This window comes from Rhinatrema bivittatum, chromosome 6 (assembly GCF_901001135.1).
Source record: "Rhinatrema bivittatum chromosome 6, aRhiBiv1.1, whole genome shotgun sequence".
Taxonomy (NCBI): domain Eukaryota; kingdom Metazoa; phylum Chordata; class Amphibia; order Gymnophiona; family Rhinatrematidae; genus Rhinatrema; species Rhinatrema bivittatum.
Genome location: NC_042620.1, coordinates 130,282,977 through 130,306,223, shown reverse-complemented (window position 1 = coordinate 130,306,223; position 23,247 = coordinate 130,282,977). Strand labels below are relative to the sequence as shown.

The 23,247-nt window shown below is 49.2% G+C and overlaps 1 protein-coding gene across 7 annotated transcripts in view; it reads right to left on the bottom strand.

Annotated features, from left to right (window-relative positions):
* The window catches only part of DNAJC10 (DnaJ heat shock protein family (Hsp40) member C10), a 334,589-nt gene that overhangs the window by 169,868 nt on the left and 141,474 nt on the right, over window positions 1-23,247 (bottom strand). For all 7 annotated transcript variants that reach the window (XR_003857398.1, XM_029605932.1, XM_029605933.1 and 4 more), the window contains one exon: window positions 22,901-23,015. Coding sequence is in view for 6 of the 7 variants with exons in the window: in XM_029605932.1 (XP_029461792.1) it covers window positions 22,901-23,015 (115 nt within the window). In the remaining variant the exon portion in view is untranslated. The remainder of the gene's footprint in view (window positions 1-22,900; window positions 23,016-23,247) is intronic.

The window sequence follows — 23,247 nt, the reverse complement described above, 5'->3', positions numbered from 1 at the left end:
GGACCACAAAACAAAAAGATGATCTGAAACCCGAAACGGATTCGTCACTTCCAGATAACGGAGCAGAATTCTGCGGACATCAAGTTTCTTCAACGATTTAGCGTTAGGATCAGAACGCTCCCCCTCCGGAAAAGCGGGCAGCTCCACTGACTGGTTCAAATGAAAAGCTGACACCACCTTTGGGAGGAAGGAGGGAACCGTCCCTTAGGGAAACCCCAGAGTCAGAGAAGCGTAAGAATGGCTCCCGACAAGATAACGCCTGCAATTCTGAAACTCGTCTCGCCGATGCAATAGCCTCGAGAAACACCGCCTTAATAGTGAGATCCTTTAGCGTGGAACGCTTGATAGGCTCAAAAGGTGCCGTACACAGCGCAGAAAGAACACAATTGAGATTCCAGGACGGAAAGGGATGACGTAATGGGGGCCGCAAATGCTTAGCCCCCCTAAGGAAACGCGCCACATCCGGATGATGCGCTAGAGATAGGCCGTGCACCTTCCCTCAGACAACCAAGCGCTGCTACCTGGACCTTAAGAGTACTGCAAGAGAGACCCTTTGCCAGTCCTGTCTGGAGGAAGGCGAGGACATCCGGCACGGATGGCAGCACAGGATTCACCTCCCGGGTTCTACACCAATCCTCAAAAACCGCCCACACCCGAACGTAGGCAAAGGACGTAGAACGCTTCCGAGAACTCAGCAAGGTGGCTACCACCGCGTCCGAATACCCCTTATTCCTCAAGCGTTTCCTCTCAAAAGCCAGGCCGCGAGACAGAAGTGATCCGCGTCCTCCAAACAAAGGGGTCCTTGACGTAGAAGAGCCGCCGCCCCTCGAAACCTGAGGGGGGCTCCCTTGCCAACTGTAGGAGATCCGCGAACCAAGGGCGCCGCGGCCACTCGGGTGCCACCATGATCACCTCCGCGGGATGCATCTCTATTCTCTGCAGGACCTTGCCGATCAGTGGCCAAGGAGGGAACACGTACAGCAGAACGTTTGTGGGCCAAGGGAGCACCAGAGCATCCACCCCCTCGGCTCCTCTCTCTCTTCTTCGACTGAAGAACCTCGGGGCCCTGGCGTTCTGAGCGGTGGCCATCAGATCCATGTGTGGTGTTCCCCACCTGTTGCAGAGCTGTTGGTAAGCCATCTCCGGCAGCTCCCATTCCCCCGGGTCCAAGCGATGGCGACTGAGGAAATCCGCTTGGACATTGTCGACTCCGGTGATATGGGATGCCGCAATATCGGTGAGATGTGTTTCCGCCCAGACCATCAGAAGAAGACTCGTCTGGTCCGCGACCGCCCGGCCTCATGTTCCTCCCTGGCGATTGATGTACGCCACCGTGGTTGCGTTGTCCGACAACACTCTGAACGCCTTCCCTCGAATTAATGGAGGAAGGCCTGCAGTGTCAACCAAAACCGCTCTGGTCTCCAAGCAATTGATGGACCACTGTGACTGAGCCTTGGACCACTGCCCTTGCACCGAGCGGCCCATGCAAACAGCCCCCCAGCCGGATAAACTGGCATCCGTCGTGACCACCGTCCAGGCCAGCATGAGCAGGGGACACTCCACGCGTCACATTGTCGGAGTTGAGCCACCACTGCAGACTGGATCTCGCCCTGATCCGTGAGAGGAAGCGGCCGGTGAAATTCTTCTGACACCGGACGCCATCGGGAGAGCAATGCGGACTGCAATGGCCATAGATGAGCAAACGCCCAGGGCACTAACGCCAGCGTGGACGCCATCGACCCCAACACCATCAGATGATCGCAGATCTGAGGGCACCGCAGGGCCAATAGCCGACGCACCTGACCCTGAAGCTTTGCACAACCCGCTCCTGGGACAGAAAACACTCTGCCCTGCCTCGTGTCGAACAGTTGCTCCCTGGTACTGTAGCGTCTGGGTGGGAACCAGGCGGCTCTTGGACAGATTGATCACCCATCCGAGCGAGCGCAAGAGTTGCAGGACTCTGTCGACCGCCTGGCGGCATTGGACTTCTGTCTTGGCCCGGATGAGCCAATCGTCTAGGTAGGGATGGTACCAGTAATCCCTCCCTTCGTAGCGCTGGGCGGGACCACTACCATGACCTTTGTGAACGTCCGTGGAGCGGTGGCGAGGCCGAAGGGGAGCGCTTTGAACTGATAGTGCCTGCCCAGGATACAGAAGCGCAGAAACGCTGATGGGCCGGCTGAATGCCGATATGAAGGTAAGCCTCCGTGAGGTCTAGGGACGCCAGGAATTCGCCCGGGCGCACCGTTGCGACCACCGATCGAATCGTCTCCATCTTGAAGCGCGGAACGCGAAGGCATTTGTTGACCCCTTTCAGGTCGAGTATGGGTCTGAAAGAACCCTCCTTCTTTGGCACGATGAAGTAGATGGAGTACCGCCCTCGACGGTGTTGTCCCGGTGGTACGGGCACTATCGCGCCCAGGCCTTCTAGCCGATCCAGGGTATCCTGGACTGCCGCCTGTTTTCTGCGACCCTTGCAAGGGGAGATCAAAAACTTGTCCGCAGGGATTCGTGCAAAATCTAAGCGTAGCCGTGTCTTATCACGCTGAGGACCCATTGGTCCGTAGTTATTCTGGTCCCATTCCCCCGTAAAAAACGCTCCAACCTGGCCCCTACGTTTTGGGACGGCCAAGACCGAGGGCGCCGGGCTGTAGGGAATGGACCGTCCGTATTTCATTGTGAGGCTTTTGGACACGACCCCGATGAGGGACCGTTCTCGCCTCCCAAACTTTCTCCCACGAAAGGACTGAGACCATGCCTGAGGCCTCGAGGATCCCGAGCCGGTCCGGTAAGAGGGCCCCGACGATCTCTGCGTCGGGACTTTCTTGGCCCCCTGAACCGGGCCCCTACTGGAAAAAGACGTCCTGTTTCGGTGCCTGTCCTCAGGCAGCTTGAACGCCCTGTTCTCTCCGATGGGACTGCATCACGTCGTCCAACTCCTTACCGAACAGTAACTTCACTTTAAACGGAAGAGATCCTAGATGAGCCTTCGAGGACCCATCCGCTGCCCAATTTTCTGAGCCAGAGAAGCCGGCGCGCTGACCACAGCCGAGACCATGGCCCTGGCCGACGTCCGCAGAAGGTCAAGCATGGGCATCTGCACTATACGCGATCACCGCCTCCAGGTGATCGCCTGCGCCGACTCTTCTCCCGATAGACCTGCATTAGCCTGAAGCACCTGAGCCCAGCGCAAACCTGCTCTCAATGCAAAAATTACTGCAAACAGCCGCGCGGACGCCCAGGGCGAAGCCTCAAACACCTTCTTAAGCTGTACCCTCCAACTTCGATCCTGGATATCTCGAAGAGCCGTAGCCCCCGTGACCGGAATCGTGGATCGCTTCGTCAATGCCGATACCGCTGCATCCACCCTGGGAAACCGAAGGAGTTCCAGCGCGTCCCTCTGGCAAACGGGTAGAGCTTGTCCATAGCTTACTCACCTTCAGGCCCAAGTCCGGGGTATCCCATTCCTGGAACAGGATGTCGGTCGCCGAGAAGTGGAACGGGAAAAGCCACGGCCGGTCCAAGTGAGACCCAGCAGCACCGGATCCATCTTGGCATCTGGTTTAGAGCCCACCGGCGGGGCATCCACTCCTACTTCCTGCAGGATAGCCGGGATCAAGGGCGCCAGCTCCTCCTTTCGAAACAAGCGCACTACTTTGGGGTCGTCGCTGTCCACAGCTGGCCGCTCCCTTGGCGTTCCCTGGATGCGCCACGTCTTCACCGGCGGGGAGCTCCGGGGGACCCTCGGGGCCTCCCCGTCCGGTTTCCTCCTCCGTCTTCGGAGGACGAATCTGATTCGGTGGTCCTGAGGGACCCCCCGCAGCGGACGGTGCTCCTCCCTGGGCGGGTCCGCGGGCCTCCGAGGACCCTCCCCCGCCCTCTTCTTCCGGGGCCTCCGACTGTCTGTCCGAGCCCCCATGTCTTCTTCTCTTCCTTCTAGACTTCTTGTACTTTAAAATTTTATGCAGTAAACCTGCAAAATCTGAAGAAAAGGAGGCATCCGAATCCGTGGAGGCCTCCTCCCGGCTCTGGCCATCCGGCGAATCTGGCCCCCCCGGGGGGCCCCCCTGGGGGCTCGCTGCTGTGGGGAAAGCGCGGGAGGCAAAATGGCCTCTCCCACCGCTTTCCTCGTGGCTTCGCGCACCGTCGCCAAAATGGCCGCCGTTTCCGCGCTCAATGGGGAACGGGTCAGCACTCTCACCCGCGGCCGATGCCGATTGCGGCGGCCGGGGGCGGGCCCCCCGACCACCCTCGGACGGTCCCTCACCTCCCGAAATACAAGAGGCACACATGCCCGACCGAGACACCCGCGAGCGCGGCAAGCGGCCCCCCCCCGCGGCATGTGCTTTCCTTCTACCGCCCGCGGCCGGGACAAGAAACAGCACAGTAAGTGAAAACAATTACCCAAAAAAAGAGTGATACTTGCGGCGAAAACGACGAACAACGGCGTCCCCTCCCCCCTCGACGAACTCCGAGTGAGGACGGCCCGCCGGCACAGGAAAATAAAACCAACACTTTTTTTTTTTTTTTACAACCTGCCGCTGGCCCTGGTCCTGATCTTCTTCTCCAGCGAGGGGTGAGTGAACGGGCTCCCCGGTGTCACCCCCGATTGCTGCTGCCAGATAGGCCGGGTCCTCAACACCAGCAGAGGCCTCAAACCGGGGGGGGGGGTGGTCCCCTCAGAACCTCGCAACCCCCCTGGGAGGCTTCCAGGACCCCGAGCTTAACTCTAAAATAAACCTTCCAAATTGAAATACTATTGTCTCTTTTTTTTTTTTTTTTAAAGTCCCCTGACTAAGCTAACCACTAACCAGGATCACCAGAGACTGTGGGTGGACCTGCCCCATCTGCTGGAGACAGAGTAAGACTGACGAGCTGTGGGTGGCGCCTCTTACTATATGTAGGAGTGCCCGACAAGTTTTGCTCTGTCTCCATCTGCTGGTGCGGAGTCACAACCCAGGGTCTGGACTGATCATGGTACGTACAGGGAATTTTAATTTCTGCGTGCTTTCTGCTCCACTGGCTACTTGTCCGACTCTCCCTGGACGTTCCTACTTCACTTACGGGTACTTATCAATTCCTTGTAATGTAATTCAATTGCTGCTGCTCTTATGGGGTCGGACCCGCCTGCCCGACACGGCCATGTTTCGGCAGAGATCTGCCTGCTTCAGGGATCTTGGGAGTATTCACTCGTGTCCGCTAAGCGGGTACACCATTTCGAAAGCACTTCAAATTTTTTATTTTTTGTAAAACTTCTTGCGTGAAGCGGCAGCAATTACGTTACATTACAAGGAACTGATAAGTACCCGTAAGTGAAGTGGGAACGTCAGGAAGGGTCAGACAAGTAGCCGGGGAGCAAGAAAAAGCACGTAAAACTTAAAAATATGCATAAAAAATTAGTTGAATAAAGCAATTAAAGATAAATACTGGAGCTACTGAGTGGACAATCACAGAGTGGTTGCCCCTAGATATAGCAACCGCACATCACCACGCATAGGGGGTTCCCTTGATGATTGGGTTGTCAAAGTTCATTATATATGGCAGAATCAGGTACCCAAATTGGCATAGTTTTAGGTCACCAAAATACCCTGTCCTTGAGTAAGGGCTTGATTTATCAAGGACAGTTCCCAAAATAGAGAATTTGAGAAAAATAAATCAGGCCCTAAGCATGCGTATCATTTCATTGTGGTTTTCCTGAAAACTAAATTTGTCTAGGAGTTTGAGAACCACTACAACAATTTTACCACTAGAATGTAAGGGCTAGTATAACCGAGCACCTGAGCCACAATGTCTTAGAAAAAAAAAAAAAGCACACAATCATTCCACAGGATTCTTAAAGATGAGATTAACAAACACCCCCTTTTACCATCTAAAATAATCATAACTAGTCTTCACCAAGATGCATTATGGAGAGATCATGCAGGAGTTGTTACTGCTCTGAATCTAGGGGTCTGTACCCTTAAGTTTCTACTTCTTTCCCTTCTCCTGACAATTTTTTTTTTAATTATGTCACCAGAAGATAATATTGCTCAGTTCTTGGAATTTATAAATTCGTAGGATGAATCAGAATGAATGATGGTTTAAAAGCTTTACCCCTTGCTTGTACTTGCTGAACTATGGCAAGGTAGTGATTAATAGGGATGTGCATTCATTGTGCCATTCATTTCGTGGGTACATACACACCTCATGAATGTATGGTATGCATGTAACTTGTTTAGAAAATACACACTGAACATCCGTTCTTACGTGCATACCATACACTGAGGTATACGCATACCCACAAAAAGAATGAAACAAATGGCCCAACGATATGCAATCCCTAGGGATTAACTCCTTATCAATTAAAAATGAAACTAAGTTCTTTTATACATTTTTTTTAGAAGCTCCCCTGTACCTTTAAAGTAGCTGTGTTTAAAGCAGTCTCACACAAAAAATCTGATTCATTTCTGGACATCCTCCATTTGTAACATTTTAACAGTTGCAGCTGGATCCCACACATGGGAGGCTGTTAACCTTCTTGCTAAAATGGCAATTTTTCAGACATTCAAGAGGGAAGCACAATTCAGAACTAATGACTGAACAATGACAACTACTAGCGAAACAATCAATCTATCTTCTGTTCCTCTTACAGTATTTGAAGCAGCAACTCTGCCATTCCTAGGGGGTTGAAAAGGTTTTCTGGAAAACTTTGGTACTAGTCAAAAGTTCATAGGAACCAGGACATTTTTTCTTTTAACCTATGATGGAGAAATTTAGTCTTACCTTTTAATTTGCTTTCTGCAATCTAGCCAGACCAGTCCAGATACATGTTCTAGCAGATGGAGATTAGAACAAAGACTTGCTGATGTTACCTACACATAGGCTCGTGTTGACCTCAGCCTGCCATGATTACCGTAACAAGCTAAACACAAAGATAAACCTTCTCCCCACCCAGTTATAATAGGGAGCATCATATACTCACCTTTCTTACTTCCAATACAGGAAACTTATGTATACTTTCTGAAATGTTGCCAGGAAGCAGAGTCTACTTACCTGTAACAGGTGTTCTCAGGAGACAGCAGGATGTCATTCCTCACACATGGGTGACATCATCAGATGGTGCCTGTCACAGAATTTTGATCTCAAAGATTCTAGAGCTTTCAGCATACTCTACTAAGCATGTGCAGCTGTAGTCATCTCCCTGCCCCCTAGGCAGAACTCATCAGTCCATATAGCTACAACATGGATAAACCAATTTCCAGGGAAGGCAGGAGGGAATTTTGAGGACAGACATCCTGCTGTCCTTGGAGAACACCTATTACAGGTAAGCAACTCTGCTTTCTCCGAGGACAAGCAGGATGGTAGCCCTCACACATGGGTGAATTCCAAGCAACAGGCTGCCAGAACAAGAAAAAAACAGGGAAAACCCCCATAGTGCCAATGGCACCACCTGTCTCCCTTTTATTTGTGAGGCAGCCAACCTATAATGGGATCTAAGAGGGGGAAGGGTTAGGTTCTACACCTCAAAGAGACCCAGACGACAGACCGAGACAAAATCTATGATATGCAGCAAAATCATCTAAGGCAGGGGTGAGATCTGAACTCGAGAAGTGTGGTTCGCAACACAAAAAACAATGTAGTCAGAGCTTCTTGACAGTGAACTAAAGTACCAGTAGACCCTGGTATTCCTGCACAGGAAAGAGCACAAAGCACCAACAGAGAAAAAAAAAATTACAGCAACATCCAGTTTTTCCTTCGATGACAAGACAACCAAAAACCAAACTGAGGCTAGAGAGCTCTCCAAAATAAAACCTGCTGGTAAACAGCAACTGAAAATGGAGTAACTGATTTCGTGCACAAAGATACACCCCAATGATTGTCCGAGGGGATAATGGGCATAGAAACCAATCAATGCTTGGAAGAAGTGGCAAAAAGCATTAGGGTCCTGTGGCAGACCCTGCCCACTGAACAGTTACAAGAAAAGATTTGACTTCTCAGGTTAGATGGAACAGAAACAAGAGTGCCAAGGCATGAAAGGGCTACCCCCTCCAAGGGAAGCTCCATGCTAAGACCCGAGTCTGGTTCGTGAATGGCAACTGAAGCCCATACAGTCTTGGTACCTCAATAGATGGGCATATCTTCCCACTTGGCAGGATGAGCCCAACTGGCTAACCAACTGAAGTAGCATTACTAGAATTTGGTAAAAACCAGGAAAAGAACTGTCAAGTTATTCATGATGTTAGCTTCCATTTTAGGAGTTACCACCCAGAAAAAAAGATCTGGGCGACAGTTGATATTATAATGAAAATATCAGCTCAGTGTGCTGTGGCAGTCAAAAAAGCAAACAGAATGTTGGGAATTATTAGGAAGGGAATGGCAAAGAAAACTGAGGATGTCATAATGCTTCTATCGCTCAATGGTTATACCACACCTTGAATATTATGTGCAATTATGGTCGTCACATCTCAAAAAAGATATTGCTGCATTGGAGAAAGTCCAGTGAAAGGCAACCAAAAGGATAAAGGGTATGGAACTGCTCCCCTATGAAGAAAGGCTAAAGAGGTTAGGGCTGTTCAGCTTGGAGAAGAGATGGCTGAGGGGAGATATGATAGAGGTCTTTAAAATCATGAAAGGACTTGAATCATAAAAGGGGAATTGGACTTAGAGAGCAATAAACCAGGGCCCTGACTTTTACAGTCTGTGGATCAAATAAACATGGGGGTAACTTTCTGATGCAGTTTTTACTACCCTTAATCACTAAGCCTGATACTTTTGATACACTGCTCTCTGCTTCCAAGGCAAGGGTTAATGGATTCAAACAGCATCCTAGGGCCCTGACGTTTACGGTCTAGGAAACTGATAAGCATGAGGACAACTTGCACAGTGCAGCAGATACTGGCATAAGCATAAGCTTGCTGGGCAGACTGGGTAGATCATTTGGTCCTTTTCTTTTTTAGTTAATTTTTATTGTTGTCCAGTAGAACAAAAACATCCAAATTATCACAATATAGGGTTCAGAATTCAATTTGCTAGGACAAGTGTAATTTTACAATTACATAATAAATCCTCATTTGGCCCTTTTCTGCCGTCATTTCTATGTTTCTATGGGTAAATGTGAAACTTATTTACTCTTTCGGACAATACAAGGACTAGTGGGGCACTCTATGAAGTTAGCAAGTAGCACAATTAAAATGAATCTGAGGAAATTCTTTCACTCAACGCACATTAGGCTCTGGAATTCAATGCCAGAGGATGTGGTTAAAGCAGTTAGTGTAGCTGGATTTAAAAAGGGTTTGGATAAGTTCTTGGAGAAGTCCATAAACTGCTATTTATCAATAGGGAAGAGCCACTGCTTGTTGCCGGCATTAGTAGCATGGGAATTATTTAACATTTGGGTATTTGCCAGGTATTTGTGACTTGTATTTGCCATTGTTGGAGACATAATCCTGAGCATGATGGATCCTGGGTCTGACCCAGTATGGCATATTTTATGTTATGCACATTAAGATACACCAGTTGACAATGAAGCTTCTCCCTTGACATTCTGACTGAAGTCCGAAGAAATTTACACACAAGGAGGCAGACCCTGGGCTGCAGGATAAGTAACATCCTGTAGGCTATAGAAATCGATGTTAGGCAACATTCCAGTTCTATTCCCGCTGCTGATCCCAAACAGAGCGGTGTCGCTGAGGCTGATTGAGCCCATAGGGCCCATCTCCTCACAGGAGGCAGGAATGATGGAAACAGAGAATCTCAAAAAGATGAAGTCCAGAAGCCACTCTACTGAGACACAAGACAGGGAGGCTAAAAGAACCAGCCCTTGGAGATACAGGACTTCTTCACCACCCAGGGAACCCCAAAGATACCAGATTAGGTTCAGTCTAAGCATCCAAACAGACTGTAGATGAAACCTGACAGATATGAAAAACCTATTGCCAAGACAACTTGGACTTCCACCTAATAACCTTGTGTCACACAAAATGGAACCACCACATCATGGATAAGGACAATCTTCTCAGACTACAAACTTTCCCACTGACAGGGTAACACATAAAAGGGTAAACAACTGCCACGATACTGCAATAAGGGTGCGTGCCTCCTTTGCGGGATCCCCCATCCCATACATTGAAAGCCAAGGATATAGTGAGTTGCCTGATGGCAGGCCTGCCATTCGAGATGCAGATGGGCTAAAACTCTCCTCCCAGAGGTAGAGCCCATATGGGAGACAGACTGGCAAGAGTGGTCACAAAGCAAAAGTGTGTGTGTTGTGCCCAGCAGGCATCAGAAGAGGTACTCCCACACAGGAGTTTTCTGCATTTTTTGCTGAGGAGCAAATTTCCAAGAGAGGGAATCCCCAACACCATGGGGAGTCAGAATCCAAAATAACTCCCCCACAAAGCAGCCCTGCTGCACAATAGTCCAATAGTGGAGGGAGTGCTCCCGCCTGACGGGCTCTTGGATCCAGACGGAAAAAAAATATCCTGTGGAGAATACGGAGTAAGAACAATCCCTTCCCGGGGTGGAAAACAAGGCGCCGAAGAGGGAACCCATAAGGATTGTCTCTAGAAATACAACAGTCATATTTCCCCTCCTTGAAGGGATGGGAAAGCGCAACATGTTTCAGGTTGAACCGATCCTCGAAAACCACCCTACTCTCTGTGTAAGAGTGAAGTACAGTCGCCAACATATTAGGTTCTATTAGTGACCAAACCAGTCGCTGCTGGCCACCTAGACAGACAGGAACACCTACCATGGAAAGTGTGTAGGGATGCCAGCGAAAACAGTCCAGTGGATCTCCGCTGCCACCCCCAACCCCCCCTAAAGGGACTTACAAGGAGATGTACTGTTACAGGAGAATTGAGGCTTCAGCCCGAGCAACGAACATGCAAGAGGCTGTGCTCTGGAGGCTTCTCCATTTATGAGATTCCGAGAGTAAGTGAATATGGGAGGGGGCCTAAAAGGCCTACCCATCACCCCCTGGGGGGAAGAATCCAGACACTACTGCTCCAGTATCTATGCCAAATGTGGAGTGACTGGGAGAGAATTCTCAGCCAAGACAGTCCAGTGTACTGGCGACTGCAGGGCATAACGTTATGCCAACGAAGAAGAAACACACACTAGAGGACACTTAGAATGGCAATGCCCCTGCGCCTAATTCCTGTCTGCAACTGCAGTGCCTTGCACTTGTGCAGTGGTACTCCATCATGTTGATGGAGGCACATATGCGCTCAACATTGCATCGCCCTTGAGCATAGCCATGTATCAGCTTGGAACGGCCACAAAACTGCTGGTACTGGCGGCTACGCACTACTAAAGAGCAAACCGCAGAAAAAAGTGTTTGATGGTGCCCTTCCCAATGGTGTCACATTGTACCTCATGGTGCTAGACACATGATGGCATCTACCTTACAGGAATGACCGACAGGATCTATGGTGCAACGCTGTCCATGATGCCCTGACAGTTCACAACACCAACAGTGATGATGTGTCCAGTAACACCTGCAGTGCTTGGAGGTGTAGACAACTCACGCCGGTGTCCACTGCACTTGACAGGCTCCACACTGTCTTGATAACACCTGGTGCCCATGGTGCACCAGGGATGTTAGTTTCCAATGCTCAAGGGCACCACAGTGCATGATGGTGTTCATAGCACTCAATGGCTTCTATGGTGCCCATATTGCCTCATGGCTTCTAAGGCATCCATGGTGCCTGACGGCGTTAAGGGTGTCCATGGCATCCAACAGTGTTGAGGAAGGCCATGGTATCAATAGTGACCATGATGCCCGACAGCATCAAGTGTGTCCATAGCACTCGCTGACACCCACAGCACATGATAGCTCTCGACAGCATCCAGGGTACTCAATGATATCCATGTCTCTAGATGGCACTCTATGTCAGAGGATGGCTATGGTGCCTCAATGGCAATGAGGGCATCTATGATACCCAATGTATCAGACCATTTGTACTCTGGCATGGACGTGCATGGGCAAACGATTTCAGGAATGGCACAGATGGTGCAGCAGCAATGCTGATTGCCCAGACTCATGCTCACCCTCCCTTCTATGGAGACTGCACTGTCAAGGCTGACAAGCAGGAGGCCAAGTGGTTGATTTTCACTGTCAAAGTTATCCTTTTTTTTTTTTTTTTTTTACTTTCAGTGCACTGTAAAAATGATGGAAGAAACACTAAATTGAGCTTTTTTTCTATGGTTTTGAGAATGACAAGAAACAGACATGTCGCTGATATTGTCTATGCCGATTCAAATGAATGCACATCCCTATCTATTCAATTTTTCAGAATATATTGCAGAGAGACACAAGAACAAATATGGATCGACAAATATGATTGGACTATGGAAGTGCACCTTCTGAAAGACAGCTCCTTCTAGGTGAAATCTGTTTTTACACTCCTTTTTTTCCTTCATTCTTTCTCCCCCTCACCCTCAACAGTTCTGGGTTCACATCTCAAAACTCTTCTTCCAGGCTGGCAATGGCAGCTGCTGTTGGGCTTATGAAAGCATCAGGTGCTAGGCCTCAAATTCTACATCCCTAGGAGACCTGATGCCTATGAATTATGTTGGCCTGATTCCTAGATAACCCTGGAAGCACCATACTGTTAAGATTGACAAACTATATCAAATGCACTCTATTTATTAAAAAATTATATACCGCCTAATCTGGAACAATCAGAGATTTACAATAAATAAAACATACATAATATTGTAATGACATTAAAACAAAATAAAAATGCAAGGCGCTCTAATGATATCGACCAGAATGGCTGCCTAACTTCGGAGCTCCTCTCCCCTGCATTATATATCGTTCACTTTCATGCTTCAATTTTGCAAATCCTGGACATATTTCCTATTATTTGGCTGCTTAAGCGCTTGAGATGGTGACTAAAAGGAAAACTGCTGATATAAAGCAATTTTCATTTAGTAAAAATGCCTAGACTCTCCTTGGATGGTGAGATGCCGATGCAGGCCGCATATGGCACGGGTGGGAGAGATGCTGCGTATTCGGCATTTGATACAGCAACAGCAGTCAGCCCACCTGATTTACCCTCTCGGGTAAAACTTCGTTCCTTGAGATACGGGCGGATATGAAGCAGTACAAGGTAGATTTGCTCATTTCTATTTCCAAAGTTCGCAAAGATCTGGCAAGTCTGGAGGCTAGAGTCGATGAGTTAGAACTGCTCGTTGAAAATCAGTGTTGTGCTTACAAATATGGTGGCACAGAAGAATCTGCAGGCTGAATGCATCTCTCTCGCCGATAAACTGGAAGAAAATAGTTAGACGATGTAACCTGAGAATCAGAGAAGTGCCAGAAATAGCCAAATATGCAGATGCTCATGCGGTAGTGCAAAAGATATGTGCTTTTATTCTCATGGTGCAAGCAGATGGAGCTCCGGATAATGGCTCTCCTGCTCCACCTAACAAGATTGAGAGTTCACTGTGCCTTGGTCCTGTGTCTGAAGAACCGCTCTAGAGATCTTATTTTTTCCCTTCATAGCTTTGTGCAGAAATCACATATTTATGCAGCGGCAAGAAGTCAGAGAGAATGGTAGTGGGAGGGGAATTCCCTATCTATTTTCAATGATCTAGGCCCTTTGACTCTTCGCAAGAGATTTGAACTTTGTGAAATTACAGCCTCTCTGAGGGCTGCAGGCATCTAGTATTGCTGAAATTTTCCTTTCAGTCTGCAAATCACGTCTAAAGGCTCCACATACCAGGTAAAATCCCTGGAAGAGGCCTTTCAAAAAGCTGGATTATCTGTTGCTTTTACTCTGCCCAAGATGAAAATGGACTTGCAACTGAGATGGCATCGAGCTGGAAAGGGGGCAGGCACTCCGCAGGCATTCTGAAGATTCAGCTCTGCATTATCAGATAAAGGCTGAAGGACTGATTGCTCACTGTTATATCCTAATAATTGCTTTATTAGTGTTGCCAGATGTAGGCAGGTTGTTGCTCAGTTGTTTGCACTAGTTCACTTGATATGATATTCATTATTTTTATCAGAAGGATTTGTTCTCTATTATTAGTGAAGGTTAATTATTCACTTTCAATTACAGTGCAGGGGGGGAGAGTTGGGAGCTATTCCTGGTTTGATGCTTTTGTCCCCTAAGGGTGGTGGGATTTGCTGGAATGGTTGGGCGAATCAGATTGAGGGTTCTAGGTTTTGGTTTGGAAATCATCATTTGTTCTGCTCTATTTCTGCAAAGCAATGATGTGGTATTTTTCGTTATTCAGGCTCTGTGTGTTTATACTAATTCTTTGTCTAAACATACCCTATTATGGCGAGCAAGATTATTTCTTTGAATGTAAAGAGTCTTAATACTCCCCGGAAGAGGTACTTATCTCAAGAGGTACTTATCTCAAGAGTTACAGCATTATAAATCCTCTATTGTGCTACTCCAGGAAACACATCTTCGGAGGAGGCAAGGATATTTGTTGAATTTCTCCGACTACCCTCATAAACTTCTGGCTCCTAGTTCCAAAGGTGCTTGGGTACGCTGGGGTGGGCATATTGCTCTCAGCTCACTTTGCTCTAGGCCGCAATTGCTTGGTAAAACTTTGGGTGGGGAAGGAAGTGATCAAAGTTAATGTGTATGCTCCCAATTTGGATCAGAATTCTTTTTTACATTCTTTGAATGAACTTTTGCTGGAAGAGAGCCGGAAAGCTCATCTGCATACTGCTCCCAGCATCCCCCGGGAGAGGAGTCCAGAAGTCACCGCAAGCGATCCAGAGATTGAATTCCACAGCCCCAACTTCCAGAGGCCCGCACCCTTTGCAGTAGAAGAGGACCGGAAGGCTCATCTGTCACTGGCCCCGACAAGGGAGACTGCCATGCTCTAGTCATTAAATCATCCAGGACCACATGCGAGGATAACGCAGTTGGCTCTGCTGCGTTACCCTCGCAGTATACCCTCAGTATACTCAAATATCTTGAGTATACTGAACACTTCCGCCCGGGGGTCCGGCATCTTCCTGGTTTCGGTACGGAGAACATTCCCCACAAACTTGGAGTAAGAGAGGTCTTCTGGTGGGGAGACAGGCAGAGGCTGTTCCTCTGGGGGGTAAGGGGGGGGGGTGTCAGAGGGATAACTTTTCGAAGAGCTAGGAGATGTAGAGGATAACTCATATGTGGAAACTTCCTGAGGTGCATCTCGAGGGGGGCTTAGTACCGACCGGTCGGTGCCCTCAGTGAAGGTGGAGTCCTGCGGGAGGAATGCTCTTCCTGCCTTCTGCTGTGATGTTGTTCCACCGACGAAAGAAATTGTGTATTTGCAAGATATGTCTCATTGCCTGGGAGGCCAGGGTTCCCTGTGGTCTAGGGGAGGGGTCCCTTGGAGGCCCTCTGGGAAGCAATGCCACCAGTAGAATATCAGAGTCAGGGCCTCTGGGCCGTATAGGGGCCTGCTTATGCCTCTTTTCCAAGGGCTCTTGAAAATGTAACCCTTCTTGTTTGTGCCTCAATGCTGAAGGCAGGTCAGAGAAGACCCTAGATGAATGGGAAGATCCCACTGACTCTTGGCCTGACGTCTGTTCCTCGTCTGATAATACGAGCTCCAGATCTGGAACAGAGGGTCCGTGCAAGGCTGGCGGCTGGGCTGTAGGCGTCAAGCCCTTATCCGCCGGAGAGGTACGTGGGACCCGATGGTCTGTGGATCTCCCCTGCTTCGATACACTCTTTGCCGATGCATGGTGCTTCGGAAATGAATAGTCGGTGTCTCGATCCTGCGTCGTGTTTCTCATGCTTTGACTCATGTGCGTCGGCGTGGCGTTGTGCGTCAATGTGTCAGCATCGCCCGAGACTTGCCTGGGTCGTGGAAGCTGCGGATATTCCGGGTCTCCCTGCATTGAGGCGGCTTGGGCAAGCTTCTGCGAAGCCTTTGGGTCGCCTGAGGGGCCTGCTGAGACAGCCTTTTTCATCCTCTATCTCGGGGTTCCCGACTGGACCCCGGAGAAGACTGAGTGGATCCTCTAGATGGCTCTGGAACGCTGGATCCTGACGCTGCCTCCTTCAGCTTCTCTATCTTCGCTATCCGCTGCCTGCTTACCCTTGGGAACATGCGTCTACAGTCTTTGCAGCTGGATGGGTCATGGTCTGGCCCCAGGCAAATGTAAAAGCACACATGGCCATCTGTTGCAGACGTGACCTTTCCGCACTGGCCAAACTTAAAGCCAGGCGGTCTCGCATCACCACCTTGCTGTTTTGCAGCAAAGTCATTAAAAGTGTTTAAGTTGTAGTCAAAAAACGGCAACAGTATAGGAGAGAGGAGCTCTGCGTGTAGCCTGCAACGTGGAAGAACAAGACTGAAGCAAGCTGGGAGCCGCGTGGGAGAGGACACACACAGGCACACAGAGCAGAGTTCTGTGTGCTTTGAGGAGCTCCGCCACCTAGAGGACTGGAGGACGTTCCCAGGCAACATGGCTAATTCAGCCTGCTTATATGCAGGAAAAAAATCAGTGACAACCTTGGGCAGAAACGTAGGATGTGTATGCAGGACCACACAATCATGGAAAAACCTTGTGTAAGGAGGGTACGTGACAAGGGCCTGAAGCTCATTAACCTTACGAGCCGACGTGATGGCCAACAGGAATATGACCTTCCAGGTGAGGAACTTCAGGTCACATGATTGCAGCAGCTCAAAGGGAGGGCGCATGAGCCGTGCCAGGACAACGTCAAGATCCTAGGAAGCAACCGTAGGCTGCAAAGGGGGCTTCAGTTGGAGAAGGCCCTGCATGAAACGGCCTACTAAAGGCTGGACCAAAACTGGCTCGCCAACGACACCCCGATGGTACGCAGGTGCACCCTGACTGAGATGGTCTGAATCCCAGACTCGGACAGATGCCACAGATAGTCCAACAGCCGGGGAAGGGGACATGAGAAAGGATCTAAATCCTGTCCTGCGCACCAGAAGGAAAATCTTTTCCACTTCAAGCTGTAGGACTTCCTGGTGGAAGGCTTCCGAGACGCCACCAGAACCTGGGAGACGCAGTCCGAGAACGCCAAGGGCTACGCTCTCAGCATCCAAGCCAACAGGGCCAATGCCCAGAGGTTCATATGGCACAGATTGCCGTCATTATGCGAGAAGAGATTGGGCGCCGTCCCCAGCCGGATGGGTGCCTGCACAGACAGGTCCTGCAGGAGCAGGAACCAAACTTGTCGGGGCCAAGAGGATCATGGTCCCTCTGTCCTGCTGAAGCTTTAGCAGCGTCCTCAAGAGGAGCAGTAGAGGGGGGTATACATATAGTAGGCCCCTCCCCTAGTGGAGGGAGAAAGCATCGCAAGCTGGACGTCCTCCCCCCGACACTAGGGAGTAGAACCTGCTCACCTCATGGTTGCGAGGGGAGGTGAAGAGGTACACATCCGGTGTACCTCACCGGCGAAATAGTTCGGCTGCTACCTCCTGGTTGAGGGACCACTCGTGTGGCTGGAAGGAACAACTTAAGTGGTCCGCCAGCACATTGAGAAGACCCAGTAGGTATGTAGCTCGGAGAGACATCCCCTGTGAAAGGGCCCAGTTCCACACTTGCATTGCCGCATGGCAGAGGAGGAACGAGCCCGTGCTGCCCTGCTTGTTGATGTACCACATCGCAACCTGGTTGTCCGTCCAGATCAGGAAATGCTTGTGCGACAACCGGTCTCTGAACGCCCACAAGGTGTATCGGATCGCCCGATGCTCCAGGAAGTTTATTTGACAGCTGGCTTTGCTGGCGGTCCAGAGACCCTATGTGTGAAGCCATCCACATGGGCTCCCCAGCCCCGAGGAGAAGCATCAGTGGTAAGGATCACCTGAGGTGGAGCAAATTGGAAGGGAAGCTCCCTCTCTAAATTGGAGTGGTTCTCCAACCAAGACAGAGACGCTTGCAGAGGATTCATGACTGTGACAGGAGTCTTGAGGTCCTGGGAGGTCTGTCGCCACTGGGACAGCAAGATCCACTGAGCCCTCCACATGTGAGAGGGGTCACATGGACAGAAGCTGCCATGTAGCCTAGTAGGCTGAGCAGAAGGCGGGTGGATACCTGCTGACTGTTCCAGACAAAGGTGGCTAGCGAGGCGAGGGCGATAGCCTGATCCCTGGGCAGAAACACCTTTTCCTGCCCCATGTCCAGCCTGGCCCCTAAAAAGTACAGCTGAGGAGACTTGGGGTAGTTGATAACGAACCCCAACGTCTGTAGTGCCTATATTGTCAGAGCCAGCGCACTCAGGTCTCCTATTTGGGATTTGCTCTTGATCAGCCAGTCATCGAGGTTTGGAAAGACATATTCGGATCGATGCCTGAGGTAGGCCGCCACCACTGCCAAGCATTTGGTGAAAACACAGGGGATCGAAGCCAACCCGAAGGACAGCACCCTGTATTGGTAATGAGCCTTCCCCACCACAAAGCAGAGGTACTTCCTGCGGCCGGGGAGAATGGCTATGTGAGTGTATGCTTCCTTGAGGTCGAGGGAGCAAAGCCAGTCTCCTCCTCTGAGGAGGGGGATTAGCATGGCCAAAGAGACCATCTTGAACTTTTCTCTTGCGAGAAATCTGTTCAATGCCCAGAGGCTGAGGATGGGGCGCAAGCCACCATTCCTTTGCAGGATGAGGAAATACCTCTAATAGAACCCTCAGCCCTGTTGGGAGCAAAAAATCCGTTCTACCACACCCTGCTGTGAGAAGAGCTCCATTTGAAGTATGACCTACTGGGCAGACAAACCCCATGATGGACATGGGGAGAGGTCCCTGGGAGATGGCTGAAGATATGATATGATATACCTGACGGATGACAGAAAGGACCCATTGGTCAGAGATGATCTCTTCCCAGCGATGGGCGAAGCCTGCCTCCTACTGGGGGGATCAGATGTCAGGGGCATGGTCGACTGACTTCCACTAGCTCACCACCAGTCAAAACCCCTTGCTGGGTTGCCGGCTGGAGTCTAGGTTCTCACTGCTGGCGAGGACAGCCCTTGGAGCAGATGCGTGGTGTACGAGCCTGGGAGGCTGGAGGATATCTCCTCTGCCGGTAAAAGGGCTTCCAGGACCCTAGCCTGGAGGACTTCCTGGCCGAGGACAGGTCTTCGGAGGCGCTGGCGGACAGCTGTTGAAGGGTATCGTGATGATTCATCCTGGACTTGAAGAGGTTTTCACCTGTGCAAGGGGGGGGGGGGGGGGTCAGCTAGCCATTCCTGGACCTCCGGCTGGATGGGAACCTCCACGATTTCCTTCAGAACATTGACAAACTGGAGCACTTCCATCATTTTGTGTCATGCATCCTCCTCCTCCGCTTCAGCCATGGCTCTTACAAACCCCGCGAAGGGCAGGTCCTCAGGGGGTGACCGAAGCAGTTCTTCCAGTGGGGAGAGCTCCGAGAGGGAGTCATCCAAATATTCAGAGGACGACTCCGTAGAATAATTTCTACAAGGGTCATAAGGCTCTTCCTCCTCACTAGGGTCTGCGTGACATGGACGAGGCCCATGAGGGGTTTCAACCCTGGGCTCAGATGACCTCTGAGGCTGCACAGGAATCGCAGGTATCGATGGTTTCCCTGGCATTGAGGGGACTGGCTGTGGAAGACCAGACGGTCCCAGCAGAGGCTCAGGAAATCGTGGTCTCTGAACCATGGCATTGCCAGTCTGTTCCTCCTTGGACTGGGATCGCTTTGGTGGAGGGCATTGGTGGCCATTGAGAATAGATGGTCCCTCGGGCACCGGTTGCATGTCCAGACGCTCTAGCAGGGGAGCTAAGGTGCACTTGCAGCTCAGTGCTCTGAAGCACCTTAAGCACTGCGGACTGCACCCTTCAGTCCAACTCCTCCTGAAAGTCCGATGTAGCCAGGACTGAGGGAGGGGGACAAGGCGTCACGGCACATCCTTGGATCCCTGAGGCGGCACAGTGCCTGTCACCTATATCGGTGGGGAATGCCTAGGACTACCAGGGACCCCGGAAGATGGGGCCTCCAATGGCCTGTGTCGCTTTGGTGGCGGCCTGGAAATTGCCTGTGCCGCACTGGAACTGGAGCTGTGCGTCGACGGCAACCGGTGACAACGTTTACATCATCTCCCTCAGTGCTCGGACTGGTCTTTCCCTGGTGCAGAGGAAGCAGAGGACCCCAAAGTGTGGGAAAGTGGTGAGATCAAAGATTTCTCACTGCCCCTGAGATCCTTCGAAGGACCAGGGAGAGGGATAATGAGGGGAAGTGCGTCGAGAAGCTCCCCACAACCTCTTGGAGTCGAGGGATCTGAAGCAGGAGTAGAAGGAGCAGACTTGGTCCTCCCAAAACGTTTCTCCATCTTATCGAGACGCACCTGACGGCCCTTGGAGATCATCTGGTCACACAGAGGACACCCACTGATACTGTGCGAGGCCCCCAGGCAGAGGAAAGAGACCTTATGAGGATCTGTGACGGACATGGTCCTCAGGCACTGGGGGCACCACCGAAAGCCGGTCGACACCATGAAAACTCCCGGCATGCGCTTGATGACCAGCAGCCACCATGTGGTAAGCAGTCTGGAATCGACCGCAAAGTTGGAAAAAAGTGATAAACCTACCACACCGAGGCGGCACTGACCGCGAAGGGGGACCCAACAAGGAAAAACCCAGTAAAAAAACCCGATACTTGTCGAGAAAACAAGAAAAGATAAGAGCTCCACGAACCGCGAGGCAACTGCACTGCAGAAGAGACTGAAGGGAGACTTCATGTGGATGCGCAGATAGCGGCATGCTTAGTGTGCTGATCAAAGCTTCTAGAAACTTTGACAAAAGTTTTCTGTGCCAGGCTCCATCGGATGATGTCACTCACATGTGAGGACTACCATCCTGCTTGTCCTAGGAGAAAGGCGTACAGTAGTTTGCCCTTTAGCCACTCCTGCACGATGGCATCGATGCCAAGGAATTTTGATCTCTCCTGCGACTGAAGAAGCAGGGAACCTTTGCATTGTGAGAAGTCGCCAGCAGGTCCAGAAACGGAAGGCCCCAGAGATCCACCAGGAGCTGGAATGCATGATTTGACCATTCCCATTCTCCTGGATCCAGATTGTCTACTGAGAAAATTGGCTCTTACATCTTTTCCTGCAATGTGCGAGGCTGATATCTCCTGAAGATGCACTTTCACCCATTCCATAAGTTGGGCTACTTCCTGCGACACTTGCTGCCTCCTGGTTCCTCCCAGCTGACTGATGTAGCCCACTGTCGTTGCATTGTCAGACATTATTCAGACTGCTCGACCCTGCAATCAATCGTCAAACTGCAAACATGCCAACCAGATGGCACAGGCTTCCAGCTGATTAATGCTCCAGAGCCCTTGCACTGTCAGCTCCTGACAGTGAGCTCCCCAACCCTGGAGGCTCGCTTCTGTCGCGAGTACTAGCAAGTCTACTGAGTATTACTGAGGGAGACATGTGGTTATAAGACGGTGAAGCATTTGTGTAAACCGGTAATGGCAGCGGACAGCTGGGATAGTTTTTGAATAAAACCAATACGCTATAAGGTTTACCCCGTGTTGTTCATGATAGCGTAATACTGAAGCGTTAGTTGAGCGTCTGACACATGACTCCATTTTAAAGATTGGGAATTTCAACTTGTAATAAGGTGTGATTTTAGGGGGTTCAAAGACCCCGGAAAAAAATATGGTTGACACACATGGAGGTTGGCTTTTGATTTTACAGAAAGGTGCACACTTGCATTCGGGAGTTTTTTGTTTATACAAAATAATGGGAGCTATTGAGCCAGAGTGAATCTAGTGCGCTTTTTCTGATCCACTCCTTTATGTTCAGAAACATGAGGTGGAAGTGAATTTCCTGTTGATGTTTGGTCTCATCAAGTAAATTCCCCTGAAGAAGCCAGGTTGGCGAAACGAGGTTCTTGTTGGGATAGAAGATAAAACCATCTGAATGGAATACACCACTGATAAAGAAGATAGTAATGTGATTTGAGAGGTTTAAGCGTTAAAATCATACAATTACAGTGGTGTTTCCATCATAAAAGACCAACCACAACATTAACATATTTAGGAGATGTAAAGTCCATTTAGGGTAAGATTGATGTAAGAAGTAGGACAGTGTTGAGGGCTACGATTATTTGGGCTCAAAATAATATCCAGTGGTAATTGTTATTAGGTGCAAATAAAATAATCAATGATGTATTAGGGACTGATTTCATGAAAAACTGATAAATTTATACTTTTATTGAGTTTTCAATAAAACAGTAACAATTTGAAGAAAAACCACACTTTTGGAATGATTTATTGGTAAACCAGAGTGCTTGTTTCTTTCCCCTAAGTTTTATTTTGGGTTTTTTTTTGCATATATTTATAATATATATATATATATATATATATATATATATATACACACACACCATGATGTTAGTTTTGCTCCATCTCTATCTGCTGGTAGAGGTGCATAACCCACTGGTTTTTGATCCACCTGTCCGTATGCTATGAAAGTTTAATTTAAAGACCTTACTGATGTTTTTTTGAAAAGCAAGGGTAATTTACACATTTGGAATGGTGATGAAAAGAACCAAGAAATAGGAAAGAATAAACCGGGTGAAAAGGAGCACAAAAGCCAAATAGGCATTATGAACCTCTAAAGCAGAAGGATTTTGTAACACTTTTCAACTTTTCACTTTTGTTTACAACACAACCCACCCAGGAAGGAAAAGGTGTCAGTAATATGCTTTTGGTGAAACATTTAATATATTCTGACAGCCACCCAACAGATTCTAGTGAATTTCAATATAATAAATTCTAGGAACATGTTTGGCCTGCACACAAAATTTAAATCTGATTGATACATGTTAAAATGTTACTGAACCTCCAAGATGGATGGACAAACAACCACTTCACAAATGCTTTTCAGATGTGTTCAAAAGCCCTACAAAAACACAAAGCGACATAGTTCAAGCAGAGGTATTCTTGTCAGGGTTTTGCTTACCATGATGAATTTCATAATCTTCAATTCCTTTTCCCTTAAAGACAACTGCACATGGCTGATGAACAAACAAACTGATGCAGGTATTTTGTGCAGAATGACAATCAAATCTTCCAACCTAGGAAATGGACAGCTGTATTTTAATTCTCCAAAAAAAGAAAGAGACAGGCACCTATGATAATCTATTCTTTAAACTATCAATAATTCAGAAAACAGGGAGACTTTAAAGTTAAGAATCACACCTAGAATGGCCCTCTTACAAACTGCAACTGGACAGCTTTCGGATCTAGGATTTTTTTGAGATTTGCTTATGTGGTACCTTTCTTTATTCTAATCACTCTCTACCATTA